The sequence below is a fragment of the Stigmatopora argus genome, chromosome 4, assembly GCF_051989625.1.
Source record: "Stigmatopora argus isolate UIUO_Sarg chromosome 4, RoL_Sarg_1.0, whole genome shotgun sequence".
NCBI classification, from domain to species: domain Eukaryota; kingdom Metazoa; phylum Chordata; class Actinopteri; order Syngnathiformes; family Syngnathidae; genus Stigmatopora; species Stigmatopora argus.
In genome coordinates this window covers 6,365,653-6,393,558 of record NC_135390.1, presented here as the reverse complement: position 1 = coordinate 6,393,558, position 27,906 = coordinate 6,365,653, and the positions used below count along the sequence as shown (strand labels likewise).

At 38.6% G+C, this 27,906-nt stretch overlaps 2 protein-coding genes across 15 annotated transcripts in view; one reads left to right on the top strand and one right to left on the bottom strand.

Annotated features, from left to right (window-relative positions):
* Positions 1 to 15,302, top strand: part of snap91a (synaptosome associated protein 91a) — a 38,092-nt gene extending 22,790 nt beyond the window's left edge. For 3 of the 14 annotated variants that reach the window (XM_077598294.1, XM_077598299.1, XM_077598292.1), the window contains 14 exons: positions 791 to 868; positions 2,589 to 2,831; positions 3,782 to 3,865; positions 4,149 to 4,217; positions 4,772 to 4,900; positions 5,289 to 5,360; positions 7,436 to 7,627; positions 9,121 to 9,318; positions 9,399 to 9,417; positions 9,621 to 9,711; positions 9,839 to 9,925; positions 11,004 to 11,141; positions 12,176 to 12,271; positions 13,912 to 15,302. In XM_077598294.1, the coding sequence (XP_077454420.1) occupies positions 791 to 868; positions 2,589 to 2,831; positions 3,782 to 3,865; positions 4,149 to 4,217; positions 4,772 to 4,900; positions 5,289 to 5,360; positions 7,436 to 7,627; positions 9,121 to 9,318; positions 9,399 to 9,417; positions 9,621 to 9,711; positions 9,839 to 9,925; positions 11,004 to 11,141; positions 12,176 to 12,256 (1,481 nt within the window). In that variant the 3' untranslated portion in view covers positions 12,257 to 12,271; positions 13,912 to 15,302. The remainder of the gene's footprint in view (positions 1 to 790; positions 869 to 2,588; positions 2,832 to 3,781; positions 3,866 to 4,148; positions 4,218 to 4,771; positions 4,901 to 5,288; positions 5,361 to 7,435; positions 7,628 to 9,120; positions 9,319 to 9,398; positions 9,418 to 9,620; positions 9,712 to 9,838; positions 9,926 to 11,003; positions 11,142 to 12,175; positions 12,272 to 13,911) is intronic. The other 11 variants (XM_077598295.1, XM_077598307.1, XM_077598298.1 and 8 more) reach the window with 11 other exon arrangements.
* Positions 15,303 to 17,550: 2,248 nt separating this feature from the next.
* On the bottom strand, positions 17,551 to 23,194 carry prss35 (serine protease 35). Its single transcript, XM_077598844.1, has 2 exons — positions 22,987 to 23,194; positions 17,551 to 19,740 (listed from the first exon to the last, which is right to left on the bottom strand). Exon 2 carries the CDS (start codon positions 19,720 to 19,722, stop codon positions 18,454 to 18,456), a length of 1,269 nt encoding a protein of 422 aa, XP_077454970.1. The 5' UTR covers positions 19,723 to 19,740; positions 22,987 to 23,194; the 3' UTR covers positions 17,551 to 18,453.
* Positions 23,195 to 27,906: the final 4,712 nt, after the last annotated feature.

The window sequence follows — 27,906 nt, the reverse complement described above, 5'->3', positions numbered from 1 at the left end:
TCGCCGGACGTTTGGTCGCGGACGTTTGGTCGCCCGGACCCAAACAACCGGCGACCAAACGTCCGGCAACAAAAAGTCCGGCGACCAAAAGTCCGTCGACAAAACAAGGTAAAACAACACGGTCTACGCATCAATCAAAGCCAACAATGGCCCTGAGCAATTTCACTGAGCGGACGTGTGAGTGTATAAGAGTTTGTATGTACATGAGTTGTCCCCTTCGGAAGGGACGTCAGTCAGGGTCTTAACAAGTTATCCAACAAAACACAATAAAAGTACAGGAAATTTGGAGCTTTTCTTTAGCCTATTAATTAATAGGGCATTAAGTATGACTAAATAATAATTCACAGTTTGTATTTAGGGAATTTGAGCAACAATTTTAAATGGTAATTATCAATAACCTTCCGGGCGACCAAACGTCCGGCGACCAAAAGTCCGGCGACCAAACGTCTGAGTACCTAAAAAGACAGCAACCCACTTAAATAAATCAGTTAATTACATAAATGAATACCGCTGGCTGTGACATGTGACAAAGACAGAATTAACCAGTCAACCTTATCATGCTCCCTCTTGTCACAGAGTAAGCAACTTGTGACAATTTGCCTCATCTCAATGAATCCCGAATTATGCAGCCCAACTTCCTGGAACTAATGGTTCGGTCAAAGAAATGTCGGTTTGGGCTGCATACTTCTTGTATTCTTGCCTTTCCCTGGTACTGACCTCTCTTTATTTTTCACCCATTTTCATTTGTTTTCCCATTTCTTGTTTGTCGTGTGTTGGTGTAACATCCTAGATGCATTTGCACCTTCCCCAGGAGATGGCTCTGCTGGAGTGGCTGCAGGTCCTGCTACTGATGCATTTGGTGAATCTGGTGGGTGAAAAAATGCCTTTTGCTCAGGAACATTCATACCTATATACCAAGGGTGTCAGCCTCGGGTTGGTTCGCGGGCCGCTTTAATGTCAACTTGATTTCACGTGGGCCGGACCATTTTAGATATAATATTTAGATTTGTTATTATAAATGGATTAAAAGAACTGAATTAAAAGCCCCGAATATTCATTTTTTTACAGATCTAAAACAATTTTTATTTTAGCTTTTTTAAAAATATTTTTAGATTTTACAAAATGATTTTTGAACTAAAACACAGAAAAAATGGATTAAAAAATTACAATTATTGATTTAAAAGGGGGAAAATCAGGAAATTTAATATACATCTATAGTTTTCATTTTAATTTGATCCTAAAACAGAAAGTCGGCACTCATGATTTACTTTCCCTGGCCACACAAAATGATGCGGCGGGCCAGATTTGGCCCCCGGGCCGCCACTTTGACACATGTGCTATATACAGTATACATCAGAAACACGACTAAAAATATTTATACATACTTAAGGGCTGCGATGATTTTATTGATTATAAAATTAATCGACAAGTATTTTTTTAATACATTCATCGTAACCTAAAAATTACCCAAAACCCCTATCTTTGAATCTCGGAACAGTAATATAGTTTCTGATTTCTGTAGTCCTCGATCTAATCAGACTGGTTGGCTTTGAAAGTGCATTCACAGTCCAACTTTTTTTCAGTTTTGGATTCCAATTCCCATTTACAGCCATATAACTACACAAGGGACTAAAGATGGAAAATTAGGTGGCTGCTACAAACTTACATATTTACATATCATCAACATGAATATAAATATGTTCATCTCTATGTGCTGTTCCTTATCAAATCAATCAATCAACCAATTAATCAATCAAAACAATGAATAGCTTGCTTTATATAAGAGTCAGCAGTGGAGTAATTACAATAATAATTGGTGATTAGTATGTATATATCCGTACTGTGTTATTATTGGAACTACAAACAAGTTTTAAATGCAGACACACTCCAAATCCCTCCACTTCACCAGTAATTTTCCTCACCAACATGGATAAATGCATTGTGCATGGTAGGCTGTTTGAACACTCTAAATTGCCCCTAGGTATTAGTGTGAGCCTGAATGCTTATCTGTCTCCTTGCACGAGACAGGTTCAGGGTGGTAAAATTGTCCTTTTTGACCAAATATTCACTTGAATTGTCCACACATGCAGAAACCGTTTCATCTGACTAAGTGAACAAAATAAATCATCTGAGAAAAGCAACAAGGGGTCATATCAGATTTTTTTCCATTTGTAATTTCCATTTCTCCCCCATTCCAGAAAACATAATCTTTACAGTTTTTGGCAAAGCATTGTCTAAAAACATTTATATTTAGGTTTTAAATAAAAGAGAAAATTTAAAATAATGCATTTTGAATTGTATTCTGATAATTGTCCGTACTAACCTAAAAAATACTTGTAGCACCATATTAAATATTAGTGTTAATTACATTTGAAATAATAACACTCAAAGGTCATTTGGGGGGTGAAAATAAAGGTTTGTGTAATACCAGCTTGCCTTAATTTTATTTTTTCCAAGTCTCATTAAGATATCCACAAGCAACTTACCTTTCTGATACTATATTCATGTTTTACACTCCCTTCCCTTCTTCTTTCATCAAATCCCTCCTAACTCCTCACCTCCACCCCCAACTGCTTATCCTGCTGAAGACCCTTTTGCTACAACCGAGGGGAGTGCGGATATTGCTCCAGGGCTGGACCTGTTTGCTATGAAACCCACTGACACGGGTGCCACCGCCATCACCCCGCCTACCTCTAGTGAGGCACCGCCCATCGCTACCCCTGTCGCCGCCCCCGCTGCTGCCCCCACCCCTTCTATCATCGCCACAAATAGCACCACAGACACCACCACCACAGAGTCTGCAGCTGCTCCGACTCTAGATTTCTTTGGTGGTAACGTCCTCTTGCTTTCATCAAGCTCTCCCCATCACTCTGCATTATGATGATGATGATTATAATGTTTTGATTGTTTGCGCTTGCTCTCGACGTCACTAATGATGATGTTGGTGAAACTAGATCATCAGTCCTTTTCACTCAAATTTCTACACAGTGACCCCTATATTATTATTATTGTAGTTTTTCAGCGCTATTTTATTGCTTTGAGCCTGATCTTGTTGAAGTGAGTTAAGGAGCTTCTTTTTGATGAAATGAGTGCTTTGTAGCCATCTTGTGGCACTTTGCACTCATGGATTTTTGCCATTTACTACCTTTAGCCACAAATGGGACACTGTGTATATCTTTTTCATCATATCTTTCCTTAAGCCATCGAACAAAGCACCTTGATCAAGCATGAGAAGCTAAAGCAAAAAAAATAGTAATTGCCTGTTTTGTTTTGGCCAATTTTTTAATGATTTTTTTAATAGCCATTCCTATCTGTTGATCATCAAATATAACTCCGCTTGCTGTGATTACTAACTAAACACAATACGGAACCCTCTAACATTTAGCCTAACCTCCCGCATGTACAAAAAAAATCAGATAAAGATAGCTGACAACAAGTAATGAATAGTTTGTACATTTTGCACTTTATTAATATATTGCGTAGTTTCCAAAACTGAGCTGAAATACACCAAAAATTATAATGCTTTAAATTCCAGATCAATATATTGAATATAATTTGAACTCAAACTTGGGAAGTATAATCAAGTCGATCACAACATTTTTAAACAAATCTGAAGCTTCGAATTGTAATCTGACATCTATCCAGTATATTTCTTCTACTGTACATTGCATTGAATATCCTTTGACCTCTTTCTGCTTTCCTTCATCTCTCTAGTTAACTCCTCATTGTCTTTGCGCTGGACTTGAAATTTCAATGTACATACTATGATTGTGTGTCCTAGATGTGCTTGATGCTATGCCTGAGCAAAGTCCCACCACCGAATCTAAAGCCGCCACCACTCCTAACATAGACCTTTTTGGTTCAGGTACAGGAGCTAAACCCCATGTATCTGTGTTTGAAACCTGCTCACCTGTTCTGGTTACCATATATCCACTCCTCAGTCAAATAATCCATTCCTACTGCATATTTTGGTTTTTCCACTAGTGAAATGAGAGCTGTGCATGAAAACTACAAGCATTGTGTTCCCCCGAGGCTGCTTACTTACCTGAGCTGTTTCTACTTGCTACGCTAATACGTTTCTTTGCTCCCCGACCTCCACCATTTTCTTCTTTCTCACACTCTGCCTATTGCTTGCGTTGGTCGATTAGACCTACCTGCTGTTTCACGCGGCCCTTCTCCTTTGCCTGAGCCGGCTCCATCTGGAGACATTGTCACTGGTGAGTTAAGGTGCATTCCTTTTATGGCTTTGCTTCGCTCTTCTAAATTTTCATGAAGGGTGCAGCAAGCCTCCACTCGTCAAGACCAGCCCTCTTTATAAGAAGTGGTAAAAATGGGTACTCGTACGTTTGGTCCCCGGACGTTTGGTCGCCGGACATTTGGTCCCCGGACGTTTGGTCGCCGGACATTTGGTCCCCGGATATTTGGTCGCCGGACGTTTGACAACATGACAGAGAGTTTACTGTTGAAACCAGCTCTCAAAATTATATTCATGAGAGAGAGAGTTTAATATCTAAATATCTACTGTTGAAACCAGCTCTCAAAATTATATTCACCCGTGCGACCAAACCTCCGGGCGACCAAACGTCCGGCGACCAAACGTCCGGTCACGGTAAAAATGCATGAAGGCCTCCTTTCTTCCTTTGCTTCCTTTGCTATAGAATGTTATCCCAATACTTTTGCATTAGCAGAAAACATCCCTCTGTATTAATGTGCCATCATCTACTGCTCCTTCCTTGTCAATTTTCCTATTTCAACCTGTTATCATTATCAGAACCTGTTCCAGCTTCAGATGCAGCTCAGGTTGTTTCTCCAACACCAACACCTGCTCCTGTTGATGATCCTGTCACTGAGGCCTCCTCTCCACCCAAAGAGGAGCCAACCCCAGTCATTGACCTGCTAGGTATTTAGAAAAACTTACACCTGATGTTCTAACGTCATCTTTTTTATGTAACGCAATTACTATATTGTTTGTTTATTTAAATCTTTACTTAATCATTTGATGTTTTTACTTTTCCTATATTGTAAAGTATTTAGTCCTTTACAATACAAGTCATTACATGTTTAAATTATAGATTAACTTTATTTCTGTACACTTGGGGATTTTGTTCCTCCCATAATCTTAAAAATTAGTCATTATAAAGTTTTACTATTATGTACGTGTTATTATATTTAAAGATTTTTCCACATGGAATGAATTTTACAATAATTATAATAGCAATTTATATAGTCTAATTTAATTTTGCCATTGTTAACCTGCATCCTCTGTTTAATTGTGTATAACCCTACAGACTCCTTCAGTGACTCTGTGAAGGACACGCAGAGCTCTGCACCTGTGGAACCTGGTGGAGACCTGTTGGGAGGTACAAATCTTTAGCGTTACAGTGCAAAAGTATTTGTTCTCCTTGAACTTTTCAACCGGCACACTATTTGCACACCAGCAACTGAAAATCTTCTAATTTAAAAGCCAATATCGCCTATATTATCAATATAAAGTCGTTCTCATTAAAGGTTAATCAACAGGAATCATATAAGAATTATTCCAAAATCTCATTTTTCACACCGACCTAATGTCTGTTGACCCCAAATAAATTCCGGCTCACGTGATGTAAAAATGAGTCATTTAACATTTTTAATCTTATAATTTAAAGAATTTTACTTCAAATATTACTACTGAAATCTTTTAATTTGACGTGAAAAGCTATGTTGTGCTCACACAGACTTTACGTTGCCAAAAGTTGATCCCCTTGAAACCAAACAACTTCCATTTCATGTAACATAAAAACAAGAAAACAACTTAAATCTTGTAACATCACAACTTTTTTTTAACTCCCAATATTACTTTAACCTCCTAACATTACGCAAAGAGCATTTTTGTGCTCACACAGACTTAACGTCAACAAAAGTTGAAGTGAGACCAAACAATTTACGGTTCACGTTACATAAAAATAAGCAAGAAAATTACTTAAATATGACGATTTGAATCTTGTAATAGTACAATCAATGATTTAATGTTCATCATAGTATTTCAATTTTAATCTTGTAATATTACAATTTATGACTGCTTGTAATTTTTTGTGGCACACCAAACCATCGTAGTGTTTGGGAAACACTCCTAAACTATAAAACCTCAGTGCTGTTTTTTTGGCTGTGTTACTTGTTTAATATGTTCAGTTCACCCAGTTTTATAATTGATTAATGTTTATTCCCTTTTTATTTAAGATACATACTTTATATCACCCAGTACAATTTGTCAGTATTGTTATATTCTTTTTCCATTTGGTGCTGTTTTTGTTGTTGTTCTTTAAAGCATTACAACAATGCCAAATGCTGTGTAATGCAACGAGTTTGTCGTCTTATGGTACAAGATTATGTGTGAGCATTAATCTTTTTGACTTAAAACAAAGTAATGTATAGTTATTTTGACCAGACAAAGTTAGTATCTTTGCTTACAGGTAATTTTTTATATAGAGTACCGTATTTTCTCGAATTTAACGCGCACTCGAAAATAACACGCAGGTAATTTTGGGCCAAAAACATCTGGAAAAACGCAGTAATCGAATATAGTGCGCACCTAAAATTTCCCGTAGTCCTCCGGCATCCTTTGGGCAATTGACGTTCTCTTTCTTACAGATAGGTCGTGCCGTTGCATAAACTTATAGCACCAACATGCAGACGATTTGAAGCCGGAATCCTTGTTGGTTTTTTTCATGATTTTCAGGGCGAGGATACGCAGCTCGACTGTGTTGATGGCACACCCTGCAGCTCTTCTCTCAGCAATCGTTTTAAGAAGTTCTTTCTCTAACTCTGGGAACATTGCTTTTCTTCCACGTCCTGATGCTTCTGCTGTTGCTTTTTCTTTCAATAATGAGTCTTTCTTCTTCCTCCAACCACGGATGTTAGCTTCACTAATATCGAATTTTCTTCCAGCTTCTCGGTTGCCCAATTCCTCTGCCACTTTGATGACTTTTCTTTTGAACGCTGCGGTATAACTTGCTCGTTTTGATGCCATGTTGCTTGTACAATGTCCAAAACTGAACTGAGAGAGGGTGAACTGAGACGAGTACGAGGCTAGAGGGGGGCAGTGGTGATCTCGGCTTTCCGATTTTCGATCGGCTTTACGAGATGACGTAAAATCCGTGCGTCAAAGTGAGTTTGACAATGCTTTTTTCGATCGAAAATTTGTAATTTATTTTAGTTATTGATTATAACACGCACCCCATCTATTGGAATTAATTATATAGCAAAAATCTGCGTGTTATAATCGAGAAAATACGGTAGCTCAGATACCATTAAGTCATGACTACTATGTTATTTCTTTATTATTATTATTTATTGATTATCTGTGTACTTAATGGTGAAGCTTTAAATCGCATTATACTTGTGTAATGACAATAAAAGTATTCAATTCAATTCAGTCTTATTTTTCTTTGCTCAGACATCATGGCTCCCACCCTGGCCCCGGCCTTGGCCCCGGCTCCAATGCAGAATGATCTTCTTGAGTCAGGATTTGAAGCACTTGGTTCACTTCCCTCTCCGACTCCCCCTGTGCCAGCCGTGCCAATGTTACCAGCTACAGTTGAAGCCGCAAAGACCGCAACGGCGCCATCTGGTAGCTTTGATGCTTCAAGTGAGTTGCAATCGATTCATGTGATGTAACCTTTCAAATCACCTAAACATTATCATTTCCTAAATGTGTCGTAAACTGAAAGGTAGCGATTGAGGCATTTGCCCCAAAAAGGCTGCTGCTATTATTGCTCAAATCTTGTCTTGTGCATGGATAACAACACTATATGACACGCTTCTATGACTGTTGCTGAGTGCTTATATTTACACCTTGCCTCTGTCTCAATGATTGATCTGATTTCTGTTCTATCTCTTAGCACATTGTGCTGTGCTTTCTTCTGCCTTACACATGCTCTCTTATGTTTCACCACCATCCCCAACTTCATCTTTCTCCCGTTCCTCTCTGCTGATTTCCTTTTGCTTGCTTCTTCTAATATGTAATTGGTGAGTTGAACACCACAGTGCATTGCAGCATGTGCACTTTTTCAAGTCTGCCTCACAATTAAGGATTTTTCGCATGTTTTAAATGCAATCACAATCCCTAGGTGTTGTTTCCAGCATGTGGCAAAATATTCTATTTTCTAGAATCACCTCAAGCGGGATTTCTTTTGTCCACATGCCATCATACTGTTGATGTAGTTTATAGTGCCATTGCATGGTAGTAGTAGTTAATAAAATGATTTTGGAACATACTGTACGAAGTAATTCACAATTTTTTTACGTATTATCCAGATCAGAATCCCTCTGCTAATGCACTAGTAAAAAATGTGGATTAGATGACAATACGCTATAAATATTATGCTTGCAATATGCTGTTTCTTTTGGAATAAAGTATCGTTTTTTTTTCCTGACAGTAAAAATGTAAGCGAAACAATGTTCCACATTAAAAAAACGTGGTGACACCTAGTTTCAAATTAGGTCTCTATTTAAAAATAAACCGAAATCGTGACCGGACGTTTGGTCCCCGGACGTTTGGTCCCCGGACGTTTGGTCCCCGGACGTTTGGTCCCCGGACGTTTGATCGACCGGACGTTTGGTCGACCGGACGTTTAGTCGCCGGGTTCGCTCGCTGTCAAATTATGACAGAGTTTACTGTTGATATTTTGATATTAGATATTTAGATATTAAACTCACTCTCTCTCTCTCTCTCTCTCTCATGATTATAATTTTGAGAGCTGGTTTCAACAGTAACAACCCAGCGCCCAAACATCCGTTCTACCAAATGTCCGTTCTACCAAACGTTCGGTCGACCAAACGTCTGGTCGACCAAACGTCTTTTGACAAAACGTCCGAGTATCAACAAAAAATATGGCTTGGCACGTACAATTGTACATGTTGCCAATTAGTACTGATTTCTATCTCTTTATTAAAATATGGATCAATCCTTGTTGCTTTATATTTTACTAACATTGCTGTTGCAGCTGGATTGTTTCCCTGTTTTAATACTGCCTGGATTTGCATTTGCCTACTGCCTGCTTTCTAGTAATATTTAGGATTATCATCCTTGTAATCCCCACTGGATTTTTGATGTGACACCTTTCCCACTCTCTCTTCAAGTGTTTGATGGATTAGGTGATTTGCTGATGCCCGCAGTAACGCCGCAGAGCACCGGGGGAAGTACAACAGGAAGTGCAGCAGGGAACATGGGCAGCACTGTGACAGTTGAAAACATTTCAGCTGCTCCGCCTGCAACCCCACCACCTACCAAAACCATTGCGGGGGATCTTGACTCTTCATTGGCGAACCTGGTTGGAGGTATTTGTAGTGTAGGGTTTCACTATCAGCGTGATTGATGAAAAAATAAATTGTTGCTGTTCTTTCTTTCTTTGCTCTAGACCTAGGTATGAAGAAAAAGTAAGTAATCTGTCTATATTACATTCCTAATTGCTGGTTGTTTTGTGTGATTTGCATTATTTACTATTGTAGATTCAATTGATGACATTTGTAACAATGTATCCGGTTCCATATTTTTTACTGAATTTTAATGAAGTGATGCATGTTAGATGGTAGGTTGTTTAAGTAATTCATTAGGCTATCTAATAATAATAATCATGTAGGGACCCACAGAGTGAGAGGAAGTTGACTGGAGGTGCCAATTGGACCCCTCATGTGGCACCCACAAGCTGGACCACACCAGGAGCCCCCATGGTAAGAAAAACCAATGACTAGACTCTACAGTAAAACCTCTTATCTCACCAAAACATGTAGGGGACAAGCAAACTACGAACATCTGTTCATTTATTATACAAAATAACATTTGGTGAACTTCTTCTAGGCTGGTGTGGCTCCTGGGGGACCTGGAGCAACACCTCCGGGTGGAGCAATGATGCCACCTATGAATGCACAGTCTGGTTTTGGTATGGTAAGTGCACACAATTGTGTTAAGAAAATGGTTCTGGTGAAAGTGATAGGTTCACCCTTTAGGCATTCCCAAATGCACTCACAAATAAAACAGACATCTGACTCAAAACCGGTGTCTTGCAAGAGAGAATCGATCCTGACTCGTCCTCGTCCTAGATCATTCTCCCGAATCGATGCCTCTCTTGCTCATTTATTTCATAAGATTCACAACATGCATCTGAGTTATCAAAACAATTGAAGGTCTGTCGGATCTTCCCGAGGGAGGGCTGTGGACAACACTGTCAGAAGTCAAAACAATTGTAAGTCCTCCGGATCCGAGGAAGCGGTATCACCACCTGGTGCGAAGTCAAAGTCAAAACAATTGAGAGTCCTCTGGATCTACGGTGTGAATGACCGTGTGAGAGGTCGATGGTCCTCAAAACATTCTTCTTCATTGCCAGCAAATATATACAAATAATAATTAGCAAAGCGTTCTTAATTGCAAGCAAATAATGTGATGTATACTAATTATCCTAAGTAAAGCAAAGCGTTCTTCATTGCAAGCAAATATATAATAATGTAATCAGCAAATAATAACCCTAACAGAAGGACTGATTCAAATCCCACACTGAAAGTAAAACTAAAAAAGGTTAAAAAAGGGTTTTTTTTTTCAGTTACATTAGTAACAATAAATTGTACCCTCCTCTATACACCTTAAACATCTTTTTAAAAATGTATTTAATAATTGCAAATTCTTGTAGCAAGAAGAATAATTACAACTATCTGAAATTTAAACTGAGTCTTTTAAAAAGTGTGGGGCAAAAGGAAATTATTGTTTAAAAAAATTAATACTGAACAATTACTTCAATGTTGTAAGTACTGCATTTGTATATCGTTACTTCCCACCAATGGGTTTTATATCCAAGGGACATCTTTAGTACAAATGCTGTGTTATACACTAAATACACAGATTGCCTATTCAACAAGGTCGGCAATAAATGAAAGGGGCTCCTCAACTTTTTGTCTATGTATTTAGTTTTCTTCATTTTCAGCCCGTTAGTTTCTACCATTACTATACGAAATGTATAAACTGTGTTCAGGCTGCTGCAGGAGGGCCAGGAGCTCCCATGATGCAGCCCATGATGAGTCAACCAATAATGGGTCAATCCATGATAAGACCTCCCTTTGCTGGTATGGTCGGAGCTGCACCTGGAGGAGGAGCCGTGCCCGGAGCTCCGGTAACAACACACCCAAATGCATTGAAATTATAAAAGACAAATGAATGATTCGATTTCTAAACAATAAAAATAAAAGCATCATAAAACCTTTATCAACAGTACACTGGCATTGTAATGTATATAACATTTAAATATTCAGCACAGTCACGTTTCATTGATAACTTTGGTTACTAACTTTATTAGCAAGCTCCTTTTTGTATTGTAGAGAATCCTCAAAAATCCCCAAATTATGAAATACAGGTCCACTAATTTGGTATTCATGTTTTTTTCTTTTCTTGCCATTGACAGCGGTGGATGTAACAAGTTTTTTTTTGTTAGTGGTGGTGGTGGTGGTTTTTAAACGTGTTCTGTTCAGTCCTTTGAACATCAAGGATTGTGAATCTACATGACCTGAAATAAAAATATAATGCAGGGGGAGTTTGGAATACTCCCTTTGTGGTTGTTTAAATTGTGTTGTTTGATAATAACATGCAACTAGAAAGTTTAAGTAGGCAGAGAGGAAGAAATACCAGAGGAATTTGATTTGAATACCGTATTTATTCGAGTATAACGCGCAAAATTTTGTACCAAAAAACTGAAGCAAAGTTTGCATTATACAAGAATCCCGGTGAAACACTGCCCTATGCCAGTGAAAAAGTATTACTGTAATTAAAATGACCGTAGTGTCACTTTAAAGCCTCAAGGGCCACAGTGGTGGCAGGTTTTCATTTTAACCAAAAAAGAGGATACCTTTTCACAAATCTGGTGTCTTAAAAGTATAATCAGTTGATTGACGACAGGTGCTGCTGGTTTCAGAAGAAACCTAGTTGGTTAAACTGTCTGTGCTGGATCAGTTGAAACAAAAACCTGCACCCACTCCGGCTCTTGGTGGAATAGTTTGGACACCTACTTTAAAGCAACTATTATGATGGCTTTAAATTCATAATGTGGTGAGCCCAGAAAGCCTAATGTTAAACATTTTTAGCTCTTGGGAGAATAATGTTACCCATCATGGCGAGTCAATTTATAAATATGATTGTTTTCTTTTCTCACAGCTTTCTTCTGCACCCGCAAGCCAGAGTCCCAAAAAGCCCAAGGATCCTCTGGCGGAGCTTGACCTTAAGGACTTCTTATAACACACATAATGAAGGGTATGGTGGACTCTATTTTGCTGACACATATCACTACACTAACATTTTAAAGATAAAGCAACATAAGGAATTTAGACGTGTCATACAGTAGTAGCAATTTGATCTCAAGAAATGGCAGTACAGTAATCCCTCGATTATCGCGACTTCACTACACTACACTATTAATTATTAAAATTTTCTTTTCTTCAGTGCTGAGTCCACATTTGTTTGAACTTTAACATTTTTTTTATTTTATACATTTTTTACTCTTGCAACTAGGATTCAGCACGATAGTAGATTTTTTTTTTAAACATTTTTTACCGCGGCCATGTCTGGTCTACATTAACCGCGATATTTGAGGGATTACTGTAGTCATCCTGGTGCAGATACAAAAAGGCCAGATGATTTGGGTACAATTATTACATATTATCATGCCCTGTTAAGTGGCTTAAAACAGTGTTTCCCAACCTTTTTTGAGCTGCGGCACACTTATGTGTTGAAAAATTCCTCCACCACCTGAAAATCTTATAATTTAAAACGATGTTGCCCAAATTCACAATATAAAGTCCTTCTTATCAAAGTTTTATCAACAGGAATCAAATAATCCCCCCAAATTATTCCAAAATCAAATTTTCATGCTAACCTAATGTCATCAAAAGTTGATGTCTGCGGACCCCGTACCACTTCCGGTGCGAGTGATGGAAAATAATTCAATTTCACACTTTTATGACTTTTTCTCTCAATATTTCTTACATTTCCGAATATTTCACAGAAAGAAATGTTATGCTCACACAGCCTTCATGTTGCCAAAAGTTGATGCCCTTGAAACCAAACAATTTCTGGTTCACATTACAGAAAAATAAGCAACATAATGACTTTAGGACTTTAGCATTACGGTTTGCATTTGTAATATTACAATATACGATTAAAACTTTGTCATATTTTGATTTTAAACTCATAATAGTTGAATTTTATTCTTGTAAATATTATTATTTTTCTTCTAGGACTATATATAATAATGTATGACTTCTTGTCATTTTCCGTGGCACACCTGTCCACCGCTTACGACACACCAGTGGTTGGAAATCATTGGCTTAGAGCACATGTGTCAAAGTGGCGGCCCGGGGGCCAAATCTGGCCCACCGCATCATTTTGTGTGGCCCGGGAAAGTAAATCATGAGTGCCGACTTTCTGTTTTAGGATCAAATTAAAATGAAGAGTATAGATGTATATTAAATTTCCTGATTTCCCCCTTTTAAATCAATTATTGTAATTTTTTAATCCATTTTTTCTGTGTTTTTAGTTCAAAAATCATTTTGTAAAATCTAAAAATATATTTAAAAAAAGCTAAAATAAAATTTGTTTTAGATCTATAAAAAACTGAATATTCAGGGCTTTTACTCCAGTTCTTTTAATCCATTTATATAAAAAAATTCTAAATATTATATCTAAAATGGTCCAGCCCACGTTAAATCAAGTTGACGTTAAAGCGGCCCGCGAACCAACCCGAGTCTGACACCCTTGGCTTAGAGTCACTGCCTGAACGCCCTATCACAAGCAATCTGTATTATGTAGTCAATTTCAGAGTACAATGCTCAATATTACTGCAATATTTGTTTTAGTAAAATAATGAGAGGAGACGTCGCATCTTGTCGTTGTAGATTTTTTTTCCTCGCCAGAGTCAGATGCTCCCATCGTCTAACCCGGCGTCTGTCAAGATTTGAGGACGCCCTATCATTCTCTTTTGTCTGCTACTTGACGTGATTGAAGCTCCTCTATCCACTTCCTGTTTCCTTCTCCTGTGTGATGTTGTAGCACAAGCTGTTAAAGTGAACCATAGCAGATAATAAACAGTACGTATATGACTATATATGAGAAAAGAATTCCAAGTGCGTGCTCATGTAGATGTTTTAATCTTTTTCGTCCTCAAGCAAAACTTCACATGAAACCCTGAAAATGTTCTCGAGTGCAAGTAAAAAGGTGAATGTGCATTGGTTTAATTCTTGTGTTTAATGATGGTTGTACTTTGGTGACTTGAGCGCCACACGGTGTTGGGCTTTGCCTCTTTGGAAAAGGGGAGGAGCTCCTCTTTGTTGTACTACTACTCCAATTGGACGAGAGCACCAATGAATCCCTGTAGTTTGAGAATTCTGTTGTCTTGTTTACAGAAAGGCAAGATCTTAATTGATGTACATAGACTACTTTGGTGATTAAAACAATTACGTCTTTATTCTGTACTGTACTGTATGTCTGTTGAAAAGAAGTATCAACGTGATCTGTCATGAAATTGTAAGGAACCGTGTGAGTGTCATTCTGTCATCATTTAAAGATAAAAAGAAAAGGATCTAATATTATATTGTATGAAACAAGGTGTGTGGGCTTTTGAGATATTAGAACATAAATTGAGCTTTTGTGTTTCTTCTTATTTGTGGTTTATTTTTGTGTTATTTTTAGTCAGGAGTCATATTTATTTATTAAATGATGTACTGTTGATGTTTTCCTGTTTTGCTATGGGAGGACCAGTCTGAATACATCTTCCCGTGAAAACATTTTGCCGGTTGTGCGTTCCCTTTCAATAAAACAGTTAAACTTTTTCATGTATGCATAATAAAATCCATAGCTAATAATTCAGAAAAGTGCTTTGACATGACAGATTTAAAACTGAATATGGTTTGCAAATGGGATGTCATTTATTAAATGCATTTTCCCCTGTCACATCAATACTGTGTCGCTCCCTTGAAAGCAGTTGATGATGACGCTTGACTAATGTATTGACCCACATTGTTATCCTTCATTTTTAAATTTCATGGGCGCTTTGAGTGTTTGTGTGTTAATATGAATTTGAACTGTTTGCAGAAGTACAATGATACATCTCCTCTGGCATTTGAGCAGATTGTGTAAAGCGTAAGGTTGTACAAAAGTGATCGGTTTCAGATTTAACATTTTCATGCACTGAGTTACAAGAGTTTTATTTTTGTTTATTTTGTGTATTGCGTCCCTTCCCAGTGCATGTAAGCCCTTTGCAATGCAATAAACTAAATGACGGATTTAATTGTTGTTATACGCCTCATTTCTGTCATCTGTATTTTGTCATTTTCAAAACAGACCTGCTTCAGCAAGGCTGTAGGTGGTATTTTTGCTGGACCTTTGCACTTTCTTCATAAACTTTTTCCTAAACTACCATTAAAATAATATTTTATTTCTGATACTACTTACACTATACAGTGGTACCTCGAGATACGAGCTTAATCCGTTCCGGAACTGAGCTTTTTTCCACGACAACGCACTCGTAAACGGAACAAACAAATTTAAATTAACTTGGATTAATATATACAGACACTCAAACATACGTTTAATGTAACTTTACACAAAACTGAATTCTAATTTTGTTGTGATCTTTTGTTACCTTCGTTTTCCGGGTTGGCCACGCCTCCACCCTCACGTTCGCTATCGATGGACTGTTTGCTGTTGTATTGCCTTCAAAATATTCCCAAAATGATGCACACAAATGTCCTCACAATAGGATAACGCACGACCACTTGCCAACGAGAAATAGTCTTTAAAGAACGATCGCGGGAGCTTCTTTCCTTAGAAAGAATAACAGGAAATAGAATAGTTGAGCTTACCCACGTATTGATTGTGGGTAATGAAGTTTTATTCTGAGAAAGGTTGCCATTGCCTATGGGTGTTGTGTGCACGAGTATACTTCATTACCTAGAAAGCCCTCTTTTTGCCCGCGCATGCGCGTTGTGCGTTTCCTGGTCTTAGGAGAAACTCGTCTGAATTAATCGTTCCGTGCTCGTAAATATTGTTATACACGAAAGATATGCAAAAAAGACCTGGCTTGGTCGCATCACGAAATTTTGATCGCATGACGGGCGAATTATTCGATCGAAATTTCCGCTGTAAGACGAGAATTTTGCAAGACGAGAATTTTGTATGACGAGCGGTCATATGACGAGGTACCACTGTATATACATTTGCTCTCAATAAGGAGTTAATCAAACCACAAACACAAATCAAACAATGTTACTTCTACCATGCTGACTGCCAAAAATTATAATTGTTAACCTGCATAATATAAAATGGTGCAGTCGCGGATAATGTAGACCAGACATGGCCACTTTATCGAAAAACCACAAAGTAGAATCACCCCTATTATGTAGCTTCCATACTTACATGTTTTCGGGTCGATACAATACCACAGACTAGATATTAAATGTTTACACAGTTGCATGCATATGTAAATACTGTATTATATTCATATAATCTCGTGACCGGACGTTTGGTCGCCGGATGTTTGGTCGCCCGGACCCAAACAACCGGCGACCAAAAGTCCGACGACAAAACAGGGTAAAACAACACGGTCTACGCATCAATAAAAGCCAACAATGGCCCTGAGCAGTTTTACTGAGTGGACATGTGAGTGTATAAGAGTTTGTATGTACATGAGTTGTCCCCTTAGGAAGGGACGTCAGTCAGGGTCTTAACAAGTTCTCCAACAAAACACAATAAAAGTACGGGATATTTGGAGCTTTTCTTTAGCCTAATAATTAATAGGGCATTAAGTATGACTAAATGATAATTCGCAGTTTGTATTTAGGGAATTTGAGCAACAATTTTAAATGGTAATTATCAATAACCTTCCGGGTGACCAAACGTCCGGGGACCAAAAGTCCGTCGACCAAAAGTCCGGCGACCAAACGGCCGAGTACCTTATAATCTATATATAACAAATGTGTAAAAAGTTCAAGTGCTGTATTCACAATGACAATAGCTCTTCAATTGAAAAAAAGACCTGTGCAGTATGATGGTGAAGTGAAGATGATGAAAATGTAGAATTTCTGCGCAGGTTATTGAGAACTTTATTAAAGGTCAGGTAATGCCTCTGTCAAATTTCGAGAGGCATTGGATCATTTATCGAATCTTCAGGAGGCAAAGGAGGTTCTGTGGGATGTTTTCGGCGCACAAGGAACATGGTGATGGGCAGTTGTGAATGCTGTTTCTTTTTATGTACAAGGACATGACACCGTCAAAACTAGTCCCAAATTTGATGGCTCTGAAAACAGGTTGTCATCAATCCAAAACAAAACTGGAATGACCTTGCAGTCTTGTTTGGTGGCATGCATCTTCTTCCTCCCCTTTCTTTTTTGAGTTGAATGGGCGGTCCTTGCCATCCACTTGCATGTTTCAGTGCGAATTTTGACATTTTTATGATGCACTGAAGCTGAGAACTTTGAGGCACGCTTTGGCGAGGGCTGACTAAAGATTTAGGTGTAATCACGAATACACATGCACCATTAATATCAGAAATGTGTATTTATTACTTTTTACAAAGTGTTTTGGAACATTAAAAAACATTTTATTTCATGTTACATTTTCTCCGTATACAACAATATTTAAAATTAAACCCTCTGCATGATGAAAAAAAATTAAATAATTAAGTATATTATTGAAATGTTAAATCCAATCTTGGCACAAAAGCCTCAAATTCATTTTTACAGTAGTAAGCTCCCTTTTCCCTGGGAATAAAAAGCTTAGTTTGATAAATAAACACCATGTATTCTATAGCACCAATATAATTATGTGCACACCAATGAAACCATGTCAACACATTGAATAAAATAGAAACGATGGTGGGACTATTTCAACGCAAGGTTCATTAGAACCATCTCTACTGAGACAGAAAGTGATAGAATGCTACATACATACAAAAACTTGCACATTGCAAAACACCAACTTACTAGAAGTTCATCATTCATGTATTGATTATTTTCTATTCTGTTCTGTTTTTTTGAAATAGACTTTACGTCACATATTTTTTTTACTGGGTCACATCATAGCTGATCACAATCCATTAGTATGAAAATGAAGCCTCAACAAAAACAACCAAACAAAAAACACCCTTTAGACAATTTAGACACAATTCTTGAATTTTTTTTAAAAATCAAATGCAAAACTGCAGATCGGAATAATCTGTAAACACGTTTTTCTCAGTTGTTCTTTTTTTCTCTTCTTTTTTTGCAAATAAATTAAAAAGCCACAGTTCTCTTTGATGTGCTATCGAGTTCCTGTTGTTGTCAACATTGAGTCTGTATGGCTGTTCGTAGATGAATGTGGTGGGAGGCACAGGCAGGAAGCGGGACGGGCACCGGATTGCTTTGCTTTCAATGGGGACCTTGTTAGTGTCCTCTTGTGTTTTCTTAGGACACTTGACACTGACTTGAGTCCCCATGAACCCAATAGCAGATTTGGGCATACTTGAGAGGCGTTATCCTTACTGCAACATTGTAATCCTGCTGCAACCCGTCACCATTAACATCCACCCACTGATGGCCAGAGAACACCCCGATGATCTTTCTCTTCCACTTCTTCTTGCCTGGCTCTTTGAGACGGATGTATACGCCAGAGCCGCTTGAGCCAGGTTTGGCATCGCAATACTGGTATAACAAATCTTTGGACTCCTTGGATACAGAGCAGAACCTATACACGAGGTTCCCCGGCCGGTCATCATCAAAACCCGAGAAGTGAATTCTTCCTGCGGGGAGCTTCTTAACCGAAGGAATCACACCCAGGTCCATGTGCTTGACTTTAGGGGCTCGCTTCAGCTCTAGAACCGCATAGTCGTAATCTGCAGTCAGTCCGTCAGACACGCCTTTAAACCAACCTTTAGGAACCTGTGTTTTCTTGACTCTTGTCCACCGAAAGGAAGGTTTCTCCTCCACTGCGCTGCGACGACTTCTGCTCTTTCTACCCTTTCCTTCCTTACCATTTCGGCTCGATCCTTTCTCCTCCACTTGCTTGACTTCTTTAGCACCGTCTCCTTTTCTCTTTTTGCCTTTCCCTCGCCCTCCTCTTCCTTTGCCACCTTTCCCTTTTCTCGATTTCTCCTTCAATATACCAACGCGAAGCTTCTGGACGCCATCCAAGTAATCCTTTCCATCATGGATGCAGTGGGCAGCGGTCAACACATGTTTGGGAGACACCAGAACTCCTGAACATCCCGTGGAAATTTTGACTGTGGTAGAAAAGGGATATTTAGTGGAGAACTGCTTATCAGCAATAGTGAAGCGGGTGTCTGTGCCATACACCTCTCTTTTGTGACGGGACCGAGAGGACTCATTTCTGGACCAATCTGACACCTCTCCGAGACCTTGCACAGACACCGAAGTGTATGTGCGCGTGCCATTCTCATAAACCGTCTCGTAGGACAGGAACTGCTCCAGTTCCTCCAGGGAGGGCAACGGGAGACTGCGCTGGCACTCGATCCCGCATGTTCCGCTCACCTCGGCTTTGGGGTGAGCTGAGAAGTTGGGACTGCTCAGAGGTAGCGTGCGCCTTTTCCTGACCAAAGGCAAATTCCACTGAGGCCAAGTGTACTCGTCATCAACTGATGCTGTCAGCTCAGTAGCGACAGCGGCCAGAACCAATATCGTCACTGGGAGGAGGACACGGAGGTGTATAGGGCCCATTGTTAGTTGGGCCTGGCTCTGAAAAATAAATAATGAGAGAAATGGTAAGTGTTGATAGGCACTTAATGCTTCTTTTTTCTGACTTCTGAATGGACGTCGAGTGCCACCAATGCAACTGAAATATATAGTGCATTGCGAAAGTATTCGGCCCCTTTGAACTTTTCAACCTTTCGGCACATTTTTTTTTTTTTAATAAATACAAAACTGAAAAGTGGGCCGTTCCGTTTAAAATGCAGAGAACATCGTAAAGAGCAACTAACACACCAAGTGGGTCCGAGATACTGTTGTTGAGAAGTGTAAAGCCAGATATGGATACAGTCAAATCTCATTAGTGTACAAAAAGATTTCCCAAGTTGTAAACATTTAAAGGAACACTGTGCAAGCAATCATATTCAAATGGAAGGAGTATCAGACCACTGGAAATCTACCAAGACCGCAAGACTGCAAAATTGTTTCATTCTTCATTGTACTTATGATTTTATTGATGTCATCGTTACTTTAATACACCTGGTTTAAAATGTTGCCATTATTTTTCTGATACATCTTGAAATTTATGTATATATATAGATAGTCAACTTTTCTTTTCTTTAATATAAGGGTTATTTTTCTGAAATCTCAACGCAAAAAGAAGAATAGATCATGATATTGAATTACATTGGATAGTGTCCCTATTATTTTATCATCATCTTTATATTATTAATTTTATTTGTGGTCATCAGCAGTATGATGACATCATCATGTTACAATAAAGACAAGATAAATTGTAGTCCTTCCAGATCAGTGTACATATTTAATATTGATCCGTACATTTTGAACACATTTTAACTCTTCTATTCATGTTAGGTTAGGGGCCACCCGATGGTATAGTGGTTTTTCCACCTGACTTTGGAATGGGTAGCCTGTGTCTGATTCCCACTCGGTGGTGGCCTGATTGTGGGTGTGAATGGTTGTCTGCCTCTCTCTGTACACCATAAGACTTGCGGGCGACCAAAAAAAGGCTGTAGTCTGCCTTTCACCCAAACGCATCTGGGATTGACTCCATCTTTTTCCTAGCCTGACAAGAATAAACGGTGTTGAAAATATTAAATCAATGAATAGTCAGTTAGGGGAGTCGCGTGACCTCACATTTCTAAGATCAAGGGTTTAATTGTTGGCTTCGGCCTTCCTGTGAGGATATTGCATGTTTTCCCCGCTTCTATGTGGGTTTTCCCTGGGTACCGCCTCCCACATCCCAAAACCATGCATGATATGCTGATTGAACACCCCAAATTGTCTGTAGGCATGAGTATATGGTTGTTTGTCTTACTAAATCCTGATATAATCTGGCAACTAATTCAGGTTGGGATATGCTCCATCACCCCCACGACCCGTGTGAGGAAAATGAATGAATGAATTAATGGTTAAGCCCGGCCGCGCAGGGGTGTCAAACCGGTCCTCAAAGGGCCGCAGTGGGTGCAGGTTTTCATTTCAACTCAACAAGAGGATACCTTTTGCAAGTGTAATCAGTTAATTAAAGTTAGGTGCTACTTATTTTAGAAGACACCTGATTGGTTAAAATGTCGGCACTGGATCGGTTGGTACAAAGACCAGGACCCACTGCGGCCCTCGGCGGAAATCGGTTTGACACATGTGGGTTAAGGTAAGGAGGTTTTAAGTGTCCACACTTAATAACTCAAAAAGTAGCCCCTTGTCTGGCCAGATGAGGGCAGTGTGTACTAGATTTCTACACAGATTTTTTTCCACAGCAACTATGGTGGTTCGAGCACACCACCATCACTTGTCCAAGTTTTTCTGCAAGGCTGCACGAAATGATTGGGTAGCGTTATTCATAGTCTATGGAGACACGGGCGACTTGCTAAGTTGTTGCATCAGCTTTATGGTTAAGAGATTTATATGCAGTTTGACTCACAGCTGTGGTTAAAATTGAGGTAAGGATGAACCATAATTCTGAGAATGAGCTCAACATTGGCCTGAAGGTTTGCCACAATGGTAAACCTTATGACCACGTCTGGTTTCCTCAGCACCACTCTTCTCCCGTGTCAGTAAACGACATCACACGTGTACCATATGTTTTATGCCTTGTGTCGCGGCATCGATACAACCCTGACAACCCATGAATGAAAAAGCGGCTTTGGATCCATGTTAGCCTAATACTTATAACTCTATGTATAAGGGGTTTACTCTACAGTTGGAAAATTCCAACCATATCGTGATCTCCGCTGTGGTCATGAAGACAACTTCCAAACTCATGAGAGAAAGTCATTTGGATGCCACTCCAGATAATCTGATATCTGCACTTTCCAGCTGGAGGATAAACCTCCGGTGGTGTGCGGTGTGGTGTGGCTTGGGGTGGGTTGGACCTTGTGGCTGCCAAAACCACATTCCGTTTCAATTATATAGAAGTGCAGTATTACACTGAGCTGCAACTCAGCATCTGTGCTTTAATGGTCATTGATTAGTTGAAAAGAATACACTGGCCAAAACACACTTCCAGTATGGAGTGCAGAAACTAATTTGTTTGAATTTTCTACATTACAAAAACTAAAAATCTAATTAACCCAACAAAATTGACCTTAACCATAATATTAGCTGTAATGATATGGGTTGATGTAATATTTTTTTAAATAAGTCGGTGAACTTTACATTAACTTTATTATTATTTGGCCAGGTCTTCCAAAAATGCAAAAAATAACTTTAAGACTTGGCTGATGAGAAACACTCAGGTTCCCTTTAAAGAAGAAGCCAAGAAAATGAGCCAATTAAAAAATACATAAAACAAATAAACTCAAAAGAGTTGCACAACAGTCCTAATAATTGAAACAAAATGACCTTTGGTGTCTGTTCAACTTACATGGTCTCTGCCAGATTCAAACATCACACAAATACTGGAAAGTCTGCAATTACTCTACAGAGTGGAAAGAGATTGATGAGCTGCTTTCATGGCTCTTACTCACACAAAACCTTCACTTTTTAGGTCAATTATTTTCCGCCCAAGTAAGATGAGCAGCTTTGAGTAAATTAAAATATATTAGAACTAGATGAAGTGTGGTCCTGTTAATTATAATGTAATGCAAAAAAGGAATTTGTACATACATTTAAAAGTACACTTCTTAGGACTGCATAGATTGAATCTCTCTTGTAAGAACTATAGCCTATATCCAAAGGCAATTAAATCTATTGGAACTATGTGAAAGTAGCTCAAATGTGGGAATATTAAACCAATAAACACTACAAGAAATGAGAAAAATAAGCCGTTTGGCATACCTGCTTGCATTCGTTAGATGGAAATGTCAAATCCGTAGTAGCTTGTTTGTTCTTCCTGAAAAATACACAAATGGTGCCCTTTGGGAAAATAGGAGTTGTTACTTCATTCCAGGCGTAGTGGCATCAGCAGGGCGACAGCTCCTCTCCTCATTGCTCCTCCTAAGTGGCTGCAGAAAAGGTTGAAAGCACTTGATGCTGAGGAAAGAGGCAGAGAGGTAGGGGAGGCAAACCAAATCTGAAAAGACTCTCCCCTCTCTGGTGACAAAGCCTTCTGCTAACATATGGGTGGAGCTAGAGCAAGTGATCCAAGCAAGTCACTGTGTTGTATTCAACAAGAGCCACACAGAACAAGAGTTGTGATGGTGTGCAGGCTGCAAAAAAAGACACGATAGGAGCATAATCAAGCACCATTCTGTCTTTGGGACTGAGAGTTTGTTCCATTGCTTTCAGCATGAGGGGTGGGGGTGTCCTTGTGTTTCGGGATTCCTACATTCTCAATATCTGCAACACATTGCCACCTAAATGGAGAGATACAATTATTATTCAGCCTTTAGACTTGAACACCTCCAAAGGAGTTGTAAGTTTTCACAAATATCTCATTTATTGTTATCTAATAAAATTTCTGTCCAAATACTACTAACGTATAATGTGAAGTGGGGCAAATTCCCATGTAGGAAAATGAAGCCCACGAAATATTTCCAAACCGGAGGATGGGTCAAAGCAGAGTGATTGCCCGGACTCTATGTTGACACAATTACGTCATGAAAATTGTAGGGAGGGAACTTCTTCTTTTTACTCATGATTTTTATTTTTACTCAACAATTGGAGCTGATGTTCTGAACACAGTGTAACTTGATGAGTGACAAATGTGAGGTACACAAGTAAATATCCCATGAATGTGCAGAGGCGGCTAATGTTATGGATAAAGACACCCAGAGTTCTAATATGTATTTATTCATTAACCTTGATTTTTCTTTCATTTTAAAAATATCAAAAAATAACGTCACTTTAATACTTGTTAGAAATAATGTTACTTTTCTAATGGACTTTATTGTTGCCTGCACAGCATATTGCTGTGCAACGATTACCCAATACTGTAAATTCTAACATAAAGTAGCTGTAATCTCTAAAAACTCACTGAATGATCAGGTACTAAAAGATGCCACTTAATAGGCAAATGTTTACTATGGATGAAAGTTGTAAAGCTCACAAAAGTGGTCAGCAGCCAAATGACTTGGGAGCATAGAAACAAACAACCATTGACACAATAACTCAAACCAAACCAACACAAATAGTAAAAAGCCCAAGCAAGCACAGTGAATGCATGCAAAGCAAAATTCAGAACCCAAAGAATCAAAACTCTCAAGATGGTGTATGAATAATGGCAACTTGCTGTCCTCCAGACCAACATTTAGTAGCTATCATCCTTAGCATGGGTGATTATACTTACCAAATAACATTGCTCATGAAAGAAAAGGCGTTGTCTATTTAGTGCGGGTGCTTGTTCTTTTCCTTTTCCCATCAGATTCAGCTGCTGCTACTATATAAAGAAATATGTGGGTATGTAGCCTCGATTTATTTATGTAATTCTAACTTATGTGATGGTTCATGTGGACATGGGGCCAGGTGCATCTCTAAATGGTTGGTGTGAGGTGTCTTCCAAATTCGTACTGCTAGTTCAGCTGGAAAAAGTGCCAAACGGGATTTCACAAGAGGAACCTCATACTGTACGTACAGTTTGACTGACATATTGGGCACCTGGTTTATCTCCATTGCCTCAATCTGTAGCACTTGTGATTTTGGTACTGTTACAATGAGATTTTTTTAAAGTGGCGGCCTGCAAATATTGAGCAGCAAGCATTACGTGTGTTTCATCTGGCATGAGACAACATTAGGCTCCTATGATGTCATTTGTGTTAGAAACTGACCTACTATATACTGTAGAAACCCTTACTTGAAAGCATACTTCCAACCCATCTGTTAATAATATTCCACCACTGATAATATCCGTGAATATGCCAGTGCTTTTTAAGAATTAAGTGGTGAGGAAGCCTTGGGTGGCCGGACACACCTGATGAAGTTAAAACTCATGATCCAAATAATTACCCGTGAGGTTAATGACCACACGCATGGGTGGGTGTGCACATTAGGCAAAAACAACACAGAGCAATCCTTTCTATTCTATATGTTCCCCCATCGTCTGATTATTCTACCAATCATGCTATGTCATACATTTTAAGACAATTTGAGATTACATTCTGGAGAGATTCTACCATCCAGATTTGAACCATAGGCATAATCACTATCATACTGCGCAAGTGATGAGCCCGGAACGGAAACAACATTTCAGTCCATTTCCATCGAATAGTTGATATCTTACAATTGTTCCTTTTCACTCAACACAAGATCAAGTACCGCAATTTGAAAATGATTCATTTATCTTCCACAAATAGTCAAATCAAGTTATTTTTATTGGTGTACTATTGGCAACAGGGTAAAACCACCAGCTAATGCCTCTGTCGTTGTAATTAAATCTTCATTAGAAAGCCTCATCAAACTTGTGATCAAAAGTTACTGCATTATTAGACGACAAGCCACTACCCTTTTTTTTAACTCTCCCTTAGAAGCCAATGGCTTTTAAGCTACACATTATTTCTTAGGGTGAATTGTCGAACAAGCTCTTGACATCATTGCTGGTGATAGTATTACCAAGTCCTTTGCAAGAAAAGCACATGCAAGAAAAGACCCTTGATGCCTCAATAAAAGAACAATTTACAGCTGACCATAGATGCTTTGAAAATTCAAAATAAAATAATATTTAAAATAAGCATTTGAACACTTTTGTATTATGGTGCTGTTATGTTAGCATGGTCCTCAATGAGTGTGTTAGGTACTGTGGGGAATTTATCACTGACAAAACCTCCGCTCAATCCTTGGCCCCATTACAGACCAAAATCGTGACCGACGTTTTGTCGACGGACACTTGGTCGACGGACACTTCGTCCCCAGACGTTTGGTCGAACGGACATTTGGTCGCCAGACAGTTCGTCGAACAGACATTTCGTCGCCAGACATTTCGTCAAAGGACAATTCGTCGCCGGATTCGCTCGCTCTCAAAATTATAATCATGAGAGAGGGAGAGAGTTTACTGTTGAAAGCGATCAACCAGCTAATCTCTCTCTCTCAAAATTATAATCAGGAGAGAGAGTTTGTAATTGCATTGACAATGTCAGAGCATTAATATCTAAATATCTAATATCAAAATTATCAATAAATTGCGTATTATTGGCGGGTACCTGGACGTTTCGTCGACGGACACTTGGTCGACGGACACTTCGTCCCCGGACGTTTGGTCGAACGGACTCGATTTGTTTTTCTATACATCATTTGTTTGTTCCACGAGAAAAAGAAAACTAGCAGTGTGAGACAGCATGATTTATAATGTTCCTCAAGTGTGCCCAAACAACTACCCCCTTTATATTTGTGCTTACAAGCACGATTGTTTACTACAATGTTTATTCATAACTCCCTTTATCACTTTAATTCCATGTTATATGACATTTGCTTTTCATTCATTTGTAGGTTTTATTTCTATTTGAGTTGTTTGTGTTTGTAACTGTTTTTATGAATCATTTTATGTTTCTATTTCTCAATTGTCTCGCTGATTTTAATGTGATGTAAACCAGTTACTTTGTGTTATTTTTTCTGTACAAATAAATTTGCCTTGCCTAAGGAAGAACAATTTACGGCCAGCCATAAGTGGTTTTAGACAGCTTCAAAAAGAACGGATAGTCACAATGTGCTACTATGAAACTGCTACGGTACTGCCGTTAGCTGTGAAAACAAGTGACAGCTGCTGTAACGGATACTATGAAAAATGCCAGATATATTTTTACAAAGTCACTTAAATTCAAAGTTTAAAGTAATGTACAGTAGCCAAGTCTCTATTTCCAGGCTTTGATTTTGAGAAACTCATTGAGTGAAATCTTTGGTCGAGGGGTCAGGCCTGTGTACAGAGTATAGAGGGGCTTTTGTACCAGCGATCACACCCTCATGGGAAGTACTCTCTATGCGGTGTGGTTGATACTTAATTATTGAAGGAAGAAGAAACGGCGTAAACTGCGCGAAAGGTGTCAAGCTCATTAAATTGCCATTGTTATTTACACACCCTTCTGTTTCAACATGACCTTTCAGAGGGGTTACACATTCTACAGTAAGTACGTTTCTGTGCATACAGCTACAGTTTGCTTTCACTGCCTTTATTTTGACAACTGAAAGGTCTTAGCAAAACTGCTTTCCTCTAAACAGACCACCATTGATAGGACAGGAATCCCTAATTTACAATCCTGCATGCACACGTAAGCACACATAGAGATATAATTCATCAATCATCCGTAATTTTCTTGTCACAAGACATTTTATTAAAAATACAGTTGTTATCATTGCATTTAAGTATATATTGATCAGGATGAAATCTCAAATCCATTTTTTTTTACGCACATATGATTGTATTGTTTCAGTATCCCAATGGTCTTGTATGTTCTGCGTCAATTAACCTTTCACAGAAGAACACGCTGGGGTGATATGTTGTTTTTGAATCACTTCCACAAGGACTGAAGATAGCCTTCATTTTCACGTTAAATGCACAACAGGTTTTCCACTGTAAATGTTTATACCATATCTAGAATTACATTGCCACCATTATGATGTCCAGCAGCTTTATTCTTTAGCTGTTGCCATGATGTTGTTTTAACCAATCTAATATTTCATGAAGTGTTTCACCGGGTGCCTGAGTATTACAAAAATACTGATAAGCAAAATAAAGACAGAATTTCAACAAATCTCCATTACTAGTTAAACATTTATATGCATTTTCATAGATAAATCCACATTTTTCTAAACTAGATTTTATTCAGGTAT

Coding starts and splice junctions, on each gene's coding strand:
- prss35 (XM_077598844.1), bottom strand. CDS start 19,722: ATGGGCCCTATACACCTCCGTGTCCTCCTCCCAGTGACGATATTGGTT.